This window comes from Balaenoptera ricei, chromosome 11 (assembly GCF_028023285.1).
Source record: "Balaenoptera ricei isolate mBalRic1 chromosome 11, mBalRic1.hap2, whole genome shotgun sequence".
Classification (NCBI taxonomy): domain Eukaryota; kingdom Metazoa; phylum Chordata; class Mammalia; order Artiodactyla; family Balaenopteridae; genus Balaenoptera; species Balaenoptera ricei.
In genome coordinates, this window is record NC_082649.1 from 60,599,901 (window position 1) to 60,613,947 (window position 14,047).

A 14,047-nucleotide genomic window follows, 5' to 3' on the forward strand; every position below is an offset into this window, starting at 1 on the left:
TTTTTTTTTTTTTTTTTTTTGCAGACGCTGTACAGATATAGATGCAGATATTGACACACATACAAATGTAATTATAGATTGTGTTATCGGGCGATGTCTGAGGAGCAGATGGAGATCCATCTGTTGGGGAAGGCTCAGGAGAAGTCCGGCTAGGGCCCAGGGCTGGGGCAAACCGAGAGGGCTCAGCCCTGCGAGAGCAGGTGAAACTCAGGGATTCAGGGCTGGCTCCCTATCCCCGACTTAGAAGTGGCTGATCCTGGCCCCAGTTCAGGGATCCTGGCTCCTGTAGTGGACTTGGGACTTGAAGCGGCCAAATTTATCTTACAGTTGGATTATAGTTGACAAATGATCTTTACAAAAACCAAAGCTGTGATGGAACAGTTGGCAGGGGCCCCCTTATGCGCACATCTCTGCATTCTGGAGCTAAAGGTGGCCTTCTTGTATACGCAGGTGTTCTCCACTTGTGGGAAGAGGGATCCTAGCAGCTTTGCTGGAAGACTCAGGACCATGGAGCTTAATGATTGATGCCTTTTCCTGGGTCACCAGGCCTGGGGAACAGAAGGTGAGGGGCCAGTGTGATGTTGTGTAGCTTCCCCCGTAGGGCACGAGTGACACGTAATGTCAGGCCATCCCACTACTGTCAGTGCCAAGCCTGATACCTTGGTTAGAGTGGTGCCGTCCAGATTTCTCCACACAAAGCACAATTCCCCCTTTGTAATTAATACAGGCCAGGGAGGGAAGGAAACTACATCAGGTTCTAGGGCTGCAGGAGAGGATGGTCCCACAGTGCGCCTTCCTCAGAGCAAGCACATGCCCTCCCACTCCCGGAACCCAGAGAATGTCCAGATAACAATAAGCATGCAAATTCAGTTAGGTCATGGTCAGTGAGGAATGGGTGCTGATGCATTATTCCTGGGAGAGGGATTATAGCAGCAGAGCTACTGGGGACCCCAGGACCCAGCCAGGGCCGCTCCCCTGGAAAACCTCCCAGAAGCAGCATGTGGGTGCCCCATAGTAGAAATGAACATACCCTCAGGAGAGTCTGGGTGAGCCAGTGTAATCACATGTGTCTTTAAAAGCAGGAGGGGAGGCAGAAGGTGAGTCCATGAGATACAACAATGGAAGGAGAGGCAGATGAGATTCAGCATGAAAGAGAGTTTTCACCCACCCTTGCTGTCTTTGAAGATAGAGGAAGGAGGTAGAGCCCAGGAATGCAGATGGCCCCTGGCAGCTGGGAATGACCCTCAGCTGACAGCTGGCAAGGAAACAGAGATCTCGGTGCTACAGCTACAAGGACTGTATTCTGCCAACAGCCCAAATGAGCAAGGGAGTGGATCCTCCTTTAGGGCCCCCAGAAAGGAGCATGGCCCTGCCAACACCTTGCTTTTAACCTGGTGAGCCCTGTTAGACTTCTGACCTATAGAACTTTAAGTTCATACATTTGTGTTGTTTTAGCTGCTAAGTTGGAGGTGACTTGTTATAGCAGCAATAGAAAACTAATACAGATGTCCTGGTGGCCAACCCCTCCCTGTTTCAGAATACCCTGGTGCATAGCAACTGATGTCATAGAAAAGATTCTAGAAGAGCAGGTCACGAAGAAGGACTTATGGTTTGGAAGCTCTTGGGTGAAGGCAAACGGGTTATCAAGGAAGTGACATCTGAAAACTCCAGGGAGCGGAGTGTAGATAGAGCGACTTTCCTGCAATAAACATTGAGCCTATCGCAGTGGCTGCTTCCCTTCCCCCGAGGAGGCACCAAGAGCTTGCAGAAGGACGGTAAGTGGGTGTACGGTGGGCACGAACTGGGACAGGCATGAATATTCCCAGCTGCAGGACATGCTCATCAGCACATTCACTTATTGCTCATCCGATGACACTTCTGTTGGGAAGAGTAGGTTTTTGTTCAATCATTCATTCATTCATTCATTCATCAAAGGTTCACTGAGCACCTACTGTGCCCCAGGTTCTGTTCTAAGTTCTGAGGCTAAAGCAGAGGACAAGACAGGCTAGTTTTCTGCATGCCTGGTGCTTACACTCTGATATGGGAGGTAGACAAATGAACGAATAAATGAACGAGGAACTTTCTGAAATTGACTTATATTGTAAAGAAAATGAAAACTATTTCCTGGGATGGGGCAGTGGTCAGACAATCCTATTTGAAGTGGTGAGCTTGTCTGAGCTGAGACCATGACAGGAAATAGCAAGCGCTGCGGTGGTTGGGAGAATCACGTTCCGGGCAGAAGGAATAGCAGGTGCAAAGGACCTGGGTGGGAATGAGATGGGCAGGTACAAAGAAATGCACAAGGTGAATGTGACGGTGTGAAGGTGAACAAGAGGAAGACAGGTGTGAAAGCAGAGGCGCTGTGAGGCTAAGAGACTTCTCTGCTCTTTCCAATGACGACCCAGCTAATCACTGGCAGGTCCGGGCTGGACCAGGTCTCCTTGTGAGGACAGCGAGAGAAAAGGTCACTGGAGTTTGGTTTGTAGAAAATCTGGAGTCAATTAAGACCACAGCTCAGAATATATTCCAGGATAAAAGGCAACGGCGGAAGTAATTCAACATGACAGTGTCTGTTGTGCCTATCATGGTGGGAACATGATGAATTATTTTTTTCTTTTCTCATTTTCTATTTTCCAAAATGTGTTTCATGAACAAGTTCTGCTTTCACAGTAAAGAGGAAGAAAGCATTTTTGAGCATCTGTATCTACTGTCAAGGAGAAATGAGTGCGAAAAAACCCAAGAAGCATCCATTGGGTTTTGCTGGAGGGAAAGAATGGGGATAGGGGGGTGGGAAGGAGACCTTGGAGAGAGCAGTTTCCTGAGAAAACAGGAGGTGAAGGGGAGGAGGAGAGGCAGGGCCTCGGGTACCATGGGTTTGCAGTGACACGGAATTAGAATGGGAAGAAGTATTGTGATTAAGCCAGGAGGGCATCCCCTTTTTCTGAACGCACTGAATTGCACACCCCCAGTCCCACAGCGCCCTTCTCTTCGGCCAGAGTCCCAGTGATCTCGGTGGGAATTACCTGTGACTCCGTCCACTCGCCTGGCGGCCGTCACCCTGAGCTGGAGAGGATGAAGGCGTCCATGGTGCTCTCCCTCATCGGGTACCTGGTGGTTCCAAGTGGCGCTGCAGTCTTGGGGCGCTGCGTGGTGGCTAAGAAGCTCCACGAAGGAGGCCTGAGTGATTTTGAGGGCTACAGCCTCGAAAACTGTGAGTAGCCCCTCTCAGCCCCACTCCTCATGTCTTTTCCCACTGCCGCCTGCCCAGGCTTCCCCAGCTCTCCTCTGAGCCACACCCCTCCCGTTCCATCTTAGGGGTGTGCCTGGCTTATTTTGAGAGCAAGTTCAACCCCACTGCTGCCTACGACAGCTTGCGCGGTGGCTACACCGGCTACGGCCTCTTTCAGATCCGCAACAGTGACTGGTGTGACCATGGCAAGAACCGCTGCCACGTGTCCTGCTCTGGTAGGTCCCTCCCTCCTTCCACCCTGGGGCCCGGGGGCGGCCGCGTTGAGCTCAGAGGGCTGGCCAGCGTTTACAAGTTTGGAGCCGGGAGGAGGAGGGCCTGGCAAAGACGGGGCTGAGCCAAATCCAGGGTGGACCCCAGGGAGGCCGGGCAGAGCACTGCACGGCCAAAGGTCCGCGAGGGGAAGGGGCTGCGGCAGCCTGGGACGCAGCGATGGAGACCCACGTCCAGGTGGGCAGAGGGGCAGGCAGGGAGGAGCCTGACAGGTGAGGGCAGAGGGCGCCGGCTGGGCCTAACGTAGAAGACACTCTTCTTCAAGGGGAGCGGAGGCCGCCACTTTGACAGGCAGAGTGATCACCGGGAGAAGACGGGCTGTCATTTATGTCTCATAAGAAGGTTATGTATGTTTATCTCCAGAGTCCAATACAATTATCTGTAATAGAGGTGGTATTGAGTGCTGTGATGAAAATACGGTGGGCTAGATATCCTGAAAAACCCTCCCACTAGAGAAAATGTAAAAAAAGTAAAAAAACAAAACCAAAAAAAACCCATCTTTTAAAGTACCTATAGCTGAGCTGGCAAGAAGGTAAGAAATCCCTAGAAGCTAAAAAGAGGAGCAAAAATGCAGATAGATAAGTGAAGGCTGAAGCCGATGATGACCCTGGGGGTTTGAGGTCACTGTGTAGACAGGGTCTGAGCAAGGTACGGAGGTGCACTGGCGACCTCCTAAGAGACCTGAGACCCCTGAGAGCTACCCTGTCAGCTGAAAGGGATAAGCTAGAAAACCCCAAAGGGAAGACACTCTAAAGACAGGGGAAAGACAGTCTTCCCTGGGAATTTGCAACCACAAGCCAACAGGACTCACAAGGCACCATCTAGAGGAGCTAGACCTTGTGCTGTGTACTGGGGGCAATTCAGAGGAATCGCATAGTTTTCCTGTCGGGCAGGGTGGGAAACAGAAAAAGCATAGGCTTTGAAGCCAGACAGAACCTTGGCTCTACCTCCTACTAGTTATGTGATTTGAGCCTCAGTTTTCTTATCTAGAAAATGGAGTTATGGGGCTTCCCTGGTGGTGCAGTGGTTAAGAATCCGCCTGCCAATGCCGGGGACATGGGTTTGATCCCTGGTCCGGGAAGATCACACATGCCATGGAGCAACTAAGCCCGTGGGCTACAATCACTGAGCCTGTGCTCTAGAGCCCATGTGCCACAACTACTGAAGCCTGCGTGCCTATAGCCCATGCTCCGCAACACGAGAAGCCACCGCAACTAGAAAAAGCCCACGTGAAGCAACGAAGACCCAACGCAGCCAAAAATAAATAAATAAATAATAAAATTTTAAAAAAGAAAATGGAGTTAATAATAGTACCTACCTGACAAGGCTTTTATTTTATTTTATTTGATCTTAGCAGCTTTTTTTTTTTTTTTTTAAATAAAACCCAAAACCTGGAGCAAATGTCCATCAACAATTGAATGGATAAATAGATCATGGTATATTCTTATTTGCAGACTCTTTTTAAAAACCAAAGTGCATGAAGGAATGTTTTCCTAAATATGTTCTTTTTTTTTCTAATCACACATTAATGGAAATGAATAAGTTACAGCTATAAGCAACAACATGGATAAATTTCACATAATGTGACACACTTTCACATAATGAACACACTTATGTAAAGTTTAGAAACGAGCAAAACTAATCCATGAGCTACAGAGCAGAATAGGGATGAGGCTTTTTTTGGGGGGAGTGAGCGGTGCTCCAAGGCTTTTACAAGTTTTAAGTCCTGAGCACGGTGTCTCGTGCTTGATGAACACAATTTTCCTTTATTTGAATAATTTACAAGATAGTTGGGCATTAGGACTGATACATGTATGTATGCATGCATACTATGCAGGTAAGTATGTTTGTATGCATGTATATAACAGATAAGTGCTGAATCAAAGTGACGTTTTATTCAGAAAAGGGGAGAGGGCACAGTGGGCTAGGTGGTCAGTGACAGACTTTTAAGGACTGTACTTTTGGATGAGCAGATGCAGGTTGGGAGATGAGTGTGAACAAAGTCTGGGAAGAGGATCTGTGTATGACCCCCAAGCTGTGGGTATCGGTACCATCAGGGTTGGCACTGTCTTTGCCTCCTGCCCCTTGACATGTCTTGAATGGTGGGGTCGTGGAGGAAAGCAGTGGAAGTGGAAAGCCACGTTGGGCAAAGTTGGACTAAGCCAAGGATTTGAGGTTCTGTTTTCCGGGCAACAAGGGGGCAATGAAGTAGTGTTTTAAGGAGAAGCAATCAGACTAGGTTATGGAAGCGGGGAGACCGTAGTGCGGGCAAGAAGGAGGGGGTCCCAGGTGGGAGGTCTTGGTTTCATGGTCCAAGGAAGGAATGGAAGGATGGATACATAGACATGTTGGTTCTTCGGGGCACCTCTGAGCCCTCTCACATGCTGTTCCTTCTGCCTGGAACAGTTTTCCTTCTGTGATGTCCTCAACCCCTTTTCCTTACCTACTCCACTAGATGTCACTTGGCCCAATAACCCTTCCCTGACCCTAATTCAACTCTGAATTAGGTGTCCCCACTCAATGCTGCATTCCCCCATGGTTCCAGGTATCCTTTGTATTATAATTGTCTATAATCTTTATCTACCCCCTTCCAGACTGTAGGCTTTATGAAGGCAGGGATGGATTTATTGTGTTTCTCATTCTATCTCCACTGCTTCTATAGCCTAGCACAGGATATTCACTATACATATACATTTTTTTTGGCTGCATTGGATCTTAGTTGTGGCACATGGGCTCTTTCTTGTGGCGCGCAGTCTTCTCTCTAGTTGTGGCGTGCAGATTTCCTCTTCTCTAGTTGTGGCGCGTGGGCTTAGTTGCCCCGCAGCATGTGGGATCTTAGTTCCCCGACCAGGGATCAAACCCATGTCCCCTGCATTGGAAGGCAGATTCTTTACCATTGGACCACCAGGGAAGTCCCCATCATATACATTTTTAATGAAAATATCATTATAAGAATTATAAGGAAAAATCAATAGATTTAGTAAAAGATGACCACATCCTGCTACTTCCCAGTGTTGTCTGAGAAAAATACAGGGATAGATTTATTCTTGGAATCACATGGAAGCCTCTCTAACGTGAGCCCCTGGTAGCTTGACATCACTCTGACTTAGCTGCCGAGTGGTGACATGGTATCATTCCACTTCATTTCCTTCACAGCTTTACTGAATCCAAATTTAAAAGAGACAATTGAATGTGCCAAGAAAATTGTAAAAGGAAAAAGAGGAATGGGAGCGTGGTAAGTAGCCTGTATTAATGACTTTCACCCACTCATCAAGTCCCACTGGTTTGGGACTGTAAGTGTATAGCAACCAAGATTAAGATGAAAGATTCTAAAGAAATCAAGCCATGTTTTCCTCTATATTAGAACAGTCCCTGGCACAAAATACCTTGTGTTAAGTTTTTGTTAAATAAATTATAAAATAGAATTGTCATGGTTTTATACTTAAATGTTGGTCCTTCTTGGAATTTATTCTGGTATTAAAAAGTCAGACAGGGCATTCGCCTTCATATTTTTCAAACGGCTGGTCGGTGGTCTCAACACCACTTATTCGTTAACCTATTTTTCTCACTAATTTAATAGATTGCATTTTAAAGTGGGAATCCTCTTGTTAATGTTAGCTGTCTTCTGAGTGTTGGAAATATCTTTTGTGCATAGTCTTGACCTTCCAATTAATTTGGAAGCTTGGCTGGTCCCCTAGGGTAAGCACTAATGAGCTAAAACCATCTTCATTGTATGGCACTAAATAGAGATGTGCTGGGCCAGTCTGATCAAGGCCTCTTACTTGCTCAGGATTCCCAGTGAAGTGAGCTCTTATTAAGCTAATAAGCTGCCACAGCTTTTCCAAAGCTCAGATCAGGCTGCTCTGTGGAACTTGGGGCGGACAGGAAGGGAGAAGACCCAGGCCCCCCTCACCCGCCTCCCCAAGGAGTCCCTTCTGCAGTGCCTGCCAGGGGCTATGGAGGGCGCTGCAATTTCTGAAAATACGTCTGTGTGTGTTTTCCCTGCTGCTTTGTAACTATGAGGGCCAGGGGGTCACCGCCCCTTCTCCAACTGTGTGACCCCCTACCCTGGAAGACTCATGGAGCTTCATGCCCGGTCGAGGCATGGGACGAATTGATGTCTAATGGCCTGCAGTGGCCTGGTGACTCCCGCCACTTCTAGGATGGGAGAGGAGGACCTGGGGTCTGGATTCTGGCCAAGGGGCTGAGAATAGGAGGGTCATGTTTGGAGGACCAGGAGAAAAGATTAGAGAAACTCAGTCCAGCTGACCTAGGTTGAGGAGCTGGAAGGAATTTTGGAAGGTGAGGGGTGAAGCCGGTGCATGGAAAGGTAACAAGAGGCCGTGGCCCTGGGACAAGTGTTCCTGTTTCAGAACTAGGATCTGCCAAGTACTCACCATACATGTCACAGAGCTTCTCTGATGCTCACTTCAGAGAAGTTACAAATGCTTTGCAGGGTTAGAGAAGGGTTTCGCAGTTCACAGCTCGGCCTCCCCATCTTGCAGTGTGGGGTTTATGGGAAGGGGAGACGTTGTGAGCAGGATGGAGGGAGCACCAGTCCTCATGCCAGCGGGTGGTGGAGCCAGCCAGCGAGAGAGACATACTTGGGATGCAAGAAAGCTTTCAGAACTGCGCCCACTCAAATGCTCCAGGGGCCAGGCAGCGGGTGTAAATGGGCCAGCGGGGGCTGAGCTCCCTGGAGATGCCGAGCTGTGACTATGGGGAGCCCCCTCCGGTTCACTCTGCTTGGCCTTCCTCCCCGCAGGACCTCCTGGACCCTCAACTGCCAGCACTCCGACACTCTGGAGCGGTGGTTGGACGGATGCAAGCTGTAGCTACTGGGAAGCCCTCGCTGCACTTGCCGCTGGCATCTTCCTGGTGAAGATGCTCTCCTGTTCACTGCCTTCACTCATCCCGTTGATTATCTCACCGCTTGATGGCTCCAGATGGAAAAGGGCAAAATTTGCTTCATCCAGGGATGCAGAATAAACCACTAATTATTCAACCTGGGTCAAAGGGCTCCACTTGTCCTATTATACTGTGATTGTTACGATGAAAATCATTATTTACCATTATCATGCTTTCTTATTATTTAATCTCAGGGGAGGATTCGAAGGAAGGAAAACATCTGGAAAATAAGATGTGCCCATGAATGTCAATATTAATAGAGAAAGGAAGAAAAGATGCAGAGGACGGGAAGGGGAGTCAAAGAAGAGAGGAAGAGATGCCAGTGCCAGCAGGACCCCCAGCTCCAGCTACGGTGTCCACACTGGGAAACAGGTGGCAGTGAGGAGACCACAAAAATCCTCTCTGGGGCTTCCCTGGTGGCGCAGTGGTTGAGAATCTGCCTGCCAATGCAGGGGACACGGGTTCGAGCCCTGGTCTGGGAAGATCCCACATGCCGCGGAGCAACTAGGCCCGTGAGCCACAACTACTGAGCCTGCGCGTCTGGAGCTTGTGCTCCGCAACAAGAGAGGCCGCGACAGTGAGAGGCCCGTGCACCGCGGTGAAGAGTGGCCCCCGCTCGCCGCAACTAGAGAGAGCCCTCGCACAGAAACGAAGACCCAACACAGCCAAAAATAAATAAATAAATAAATAAAATTAAAAAAAAAAAAATCCTCTCTGCACTTTTGTGGAGAGACTCTGGTGACAGTTGATCTTTCTTATAAAATGTTCAGTTTTAAAAACTTGTCAACACGTACTTGTATTAGAGAAATTGTGCAAAAGACAGAAACGTAAACAAGAAGAGTCCTCCCGTGATCTTGGAAGCCAAAGACCATCAGTCACTGTCATGCTTTGGTTGCATTCCCTTTCGGTCTTTTTTTCTGATTGGGGTTTTTCTGCTTTTCCAACAAGGCTGTGATAATGCTCTAGAGAGAGTTTTGTACCTCACTTTTTAGAAAGGAAGAACATGGTAATGAACCTTTCCCTACGTGTATTTCCATTGTAAGAAGAAAGGGGTTTATTTCCAAAGCTTCGTGGCTCACAGAATCCTTGCACGGAGTGGAGCCGCAGGTGGCAGTCTGGGTTCCCAGGGCGCACATGCCTGAGATACGGGGAGCAATAGTAGAAGCAGAAGCCCTGCTCCTCAGAAGCCAGTTCATCTGCGGGAACCCAAGCTATGACGGGGGACCCTTGTACAAGAGGGGAAGAATGGAAGTGGCCCCGAGAGAGCCTGTCTGCAACATCCTCACCAAGGTGCTAGAGCCTTCAGGATGAAATCTTAAGGCCAGTTAACATGCCGTTGGATGAACACACCAGATTTTACTTAACTTTTCCCCCTACTGTCAGATTGTTAGATACTGCCACTTTTTAAACCATTACAAAGAATGCTGTAGTGCCTGTTTGCGGCTGCCCCCTTTTCGTTTCCTGCACTTTTAAAGCTAAACGACATACATTTCATAAGGAGAACTTGGAGAGTACAGAGAGTCATAAGGAAGGAAATTTAAAACGCTCGTCATCCCCCCACTGGAAACAGAAGTTTTCATTATTGTTACGTAGACACAGTCGAGGGCACCCTGCCGCGGGGGTGGTTGGTGTCAATCTCTTCATGTGTGCTCTTCCCGACTTCATTGTGGGTGTGGGCACATTTTCTTCCTTATAAACATGAACTACTACTGTGTATACAGTTCTGTATCTTGCTTTTTGACTTAATATTTTGTGGTCTAGTATTTCCATGCCTATGACAGGGATCCCAGAACCATTTTTAACAACTGCACCGTATCCACTTAGTGGACAAACTATAATGTATATAAGCCGCTCTTGTTTCTCCGTTCAATCCAGACAGAAAGTAAACAATATGAGTGAATCATGGCCACCTGAAAGGCAGGCAACACTGAGAGCAAGTCAGCCCTTCCTTTGGTTTGCATCCTGGTCATTTTCAGAAAGGAGAAGACAGAGCTGCAAGTTAGAAGTTCAGGGGCAGAACTTTTCATCATTCTCAGTACTGACTGATTAGCTTAATCAGTTGGTTTTGTGTGGCTTCTCCTACCTCTAGAGAAAAGTGTATTTGATAGTTGCTGCCCGCACAGCATGAATCGTACAGTAAAATTCCTGCTGGCGGCCTCCCTTGCTGTTGAGGTCATTGAGAAGCTTCTGAGACCTTGAGAGCCCCTTCCTTATTGAGCTGGGAACCCACATTGTTTCTGAGGTTGGGTCTGCGTGCGGTAACAGACCTGACCTCAAGCCAACCTTACCCCAGACATTAATGACCACCTACAATTGATTAAAACACTATCTCCTCAAGTGCCACATCCAGCGTGCTGCCGCCTCCTTCCAGCCCATTACTTCTGCCACGGCTCATCGTCCTCTAATGGCCACTTGTGTCAACATGGGCATGAGGCTTGAGGACAAAGCAAATGTTAGTGTATTGATTGGACTGGCCTCTCTAGGGTTTCCCAACACCAGCTCCTGGCGTGATGCTTCAAAGCCACTGATAATGGGCGTTACGATGAGCATTCACCCCAGGGCCAGATCTCCCCGTCTGCTTTACAGAATGATCAAAGCTAGGTTTAAAAAAATCACTAATAATGACTCCTGTTACTATTACTTCTATCACCAGCAGCTACCATATTAACACCAGTTTTACAAATAGTACACATAGGCCCTTACACGCAGTATTTTCAGACCTTGCAAAATCTTACAGGGTAGGTATGAAGGTATGAATCATAACTAAATCATAGGTGGAGAAATGGAGGTTGGAGGAGCTAAATAACTTGGCTTTACTCCAGCCTGGTAAGTGATGGAGATGGAATGGGTATCTCCCCAAAACCTATAGCTTCCCCACACAGCCCCTCCAAACTCTGGTACAGTACTGGTGTTAATTTTCCATCCCATTCATTAGCTGGAAAATTGGGTCTCCAGCTTTTTAATTAAAACCTTTGCATTGAAGAAATTTTAGGCAACTGGCACATAATAATGGGTCACTATCCTAGTGCCCCAGTCAAAGGCTGGAAATTGAGGCCCCAGGAGATGAAGTAACTTTCTCAGCTACAGAAAATCAATAGAGGGGCTTCCCTGGTGGCGCAGTGGTTGAGAATCTGCCTGCTAATGCAGGGGACACGGGTTCGAGCCCTGGTCTGGGAAGATCCCACATGCCGCGGAGCAACTAGGCCCGTGAGCCACAACTACTGAGCCTGCGCGTCTGGAGCCTGTGCTCCGCAACAAGAGAGGCCGCGATTGTGAGAGGCCCGCACACCGCAATGAAGAGTGGCCCCTGCTTGCCGCAACTAGAGAGAGCCCTCGCACAGAAACGAAGACCCAACACAGCCAAAAATAAATAAATAAAAAAGAAAAGAAAATCAGTAGAGAAGGCAGCGTGGTGACTTGCAATGTTTCCACACTTGTGTCATGATAAAAATCACCTGGAGTGGCTGTTAAAAATGCTGATTCCCAGGCCATGCCCTTTATCTACTGAGTCATAGCTGCTGCAAAGAACTCTGACCTGTGGAGTCTCAATGTGCACCAGTTTCTGTGAGATGGAGAATGTCTATTACCTCCTTTCTGCCTTCTAAATTTCTGCAAATGTTGCTCAGTGGGGAAACCAAAACTGCATCTGGAACCCTGTTGGTGCAGGTACCTCCCAGGCCCCCAGCTCCTCCAACCCCAGGGAAAACAAAGAAGCAGGGGTATTGCTCACGACACCATCTTTTCCTCAGTGGGAAAAATTCATTTACTTGAAAAGAGACAAAAAGGGTTGTACAAATCCTCACAGAGGTCTGATTTAATTAGGTTAATTTGTTAAGTACTTACTGCAGCGAAAAACTTTTAGTGCGGATTGTTTCTTTTAATTATTAATGTTTACATCGCTATATAAGCTCATAATATAAAGAGCAAAATAGGTTTTGTGGTGAAAGGGATGAGCGCTCGTTGTAACGCACTCATGGTGCTTTGAGAACATCACACCAGGAGCTGGCGTTGGGAAACCTGGGGACCTTGCCACTACGGCATCTCTGAGAACAACAGCTCACAAATCCAGCATGGATGAGCCCTCAGAGGTTTTGTCTACACTGCATGTCTCCACCCTCTTGGCCATCCCTGGCTGATATAGGGGAGAACCCAATTTTGGCCATGACCATCACGTTCTCTGCCCTTGAACTGAGGGGCTGGACCTTGGGTTGCTGAGTCACGGACAAGTCAGTTCACCAAAGAGGTCAGCAGCAAGGCTACTGCTGAGTCCACAGACCCGTCCCTGGCTCCTGCCCTCCTCCAGCCTTGGGTTGGCTGTTCCTTTTTACTCTGCGGGATCCAGCAGCATTTACACAGTGAGTACTGCTTTTTGTTTAAGCTAGCCAGAATTGGCTTCTCTCATTTGCCACCCTAAGAAACTTAATATGATGGATATTTTAAAAAAAAACAACAACAAATGATTTACACAGTGAGGGTTCAAAGAGATGCTATTATATAGTCAAGGTTACCAGCCCTGTGTCTGCACAAAGTAGGTCATCAGGACACCCAACGCGTACCTCGTCTCCCTTCCCCCTTTCCTTCTCTTGGGTACCCTACTCGGGAGAGAGACACTCATTACCACAAGAATGCTCTAGAGTGTTGTCCTATTGCTTCAGGAGCCCGTAGCCCTCTGCCCGTCTCATCTACATACTAATGCAATTTCTCAGTATGATATATCGTAAGTGTGGCTAAAAATCCTGGAAGATTTATTAAGTTCCCTAGTTCTTATAGATCAGGGACAATTTTTTATAAATTCTTGCTTTTGCTAAACACTTTAATATGCCATCGTCTAGGCAACAAAATTTTCCTCGATTAGATTTTAAGGCTAATCTGGGGAAGAACTTTCCCCCTTCCTCTCCAACACTATTAGGAAAGGCCATAAGTCCTGATCAAGAACATTTGCTGGTGCCTCACAGGGAACTTCAAACCTGATTCTGTTTTGCAGCAGTACTGGGTCCTACTTTCTGCCCCAGACCTGATGTCTTGTTGAGGTGCTTGAGGCTGCTAGGGGAAAGAGCCCTCAATCACACTGGGGATCCTGGTACTGGCCATACAGAGAGGCCCCCACCAGGGAACACTGACCCTGGAGAATGAGTCACTGATCTGGTTCTGACCTTCAGCCACGTAAGCTTAGAGATTGAATGTTTTCAGTCCCAGAAGTTATTGATGCTTGAATAAACATAACCCATGAGGGACCTGAGAACAAACCAGAAAGCAAATTACTAATTTCAAGCAGCCTGGAGGTTGACAGCAGTGGGGTGAGAACATTCTCTCCTTGGAGGCATTGCTCCTCAGGAAGCCAGGTTATCCGATGGTGCCTTGGTGAACGTGAACTCAGTAAGCGAAATTTTAATGGCTCCAGCCTCTCTCTCGGGCAGTGGGTGGGCAGACCCCACCAATGTGCAACTTCTGCCTCTCCTTCAGCCTTCCCTGGTTCATCAGCCTTCACCAAGGGACCCATTCTCCCTGCAAAGGGGTGATTCCATCGTGGGCCTAGGGCCTCTGCACTCCTGTTCACTTGATCACTAGCTGATTTTCTGGTGTAAGTCTCAAGACATCGTTAATTCCTTCCTTCCCATG

At 47.9% G+C, this 14,047-nt stretch overlaps 1 protein-coding gene across 1 annotated transcript; it reads left to right on the forward strand.

Annotated features, from left to right (window-relative positions):
• The first annotated feature begins 3,024 nt into the window (after positions 1-3,024).
• On the forward strand, positions 3,025-8,447 carry LYZL4 (lysozyme like 4). Its single transcript, XM_059937595.1, has 4 exons — positions 3,025-3,211; positions 3,316-3,465; positions 6,677-6,755; positions 8,286-8,447. Exons 1-4 carry the CDS (start codon positions 3,073-3,075, stop codon positions 8,353-8,355), a joined length of 438 nt encoding a protein of 145 aa, XP_059793578.1. The 5' UTR covers positions 3,025-3,072; the 3' UTR covers positions 8,356-8,447.
• The last annotated feature ends 5,600 nt before the right edge of the window (positions 8,448-14,047 follow it).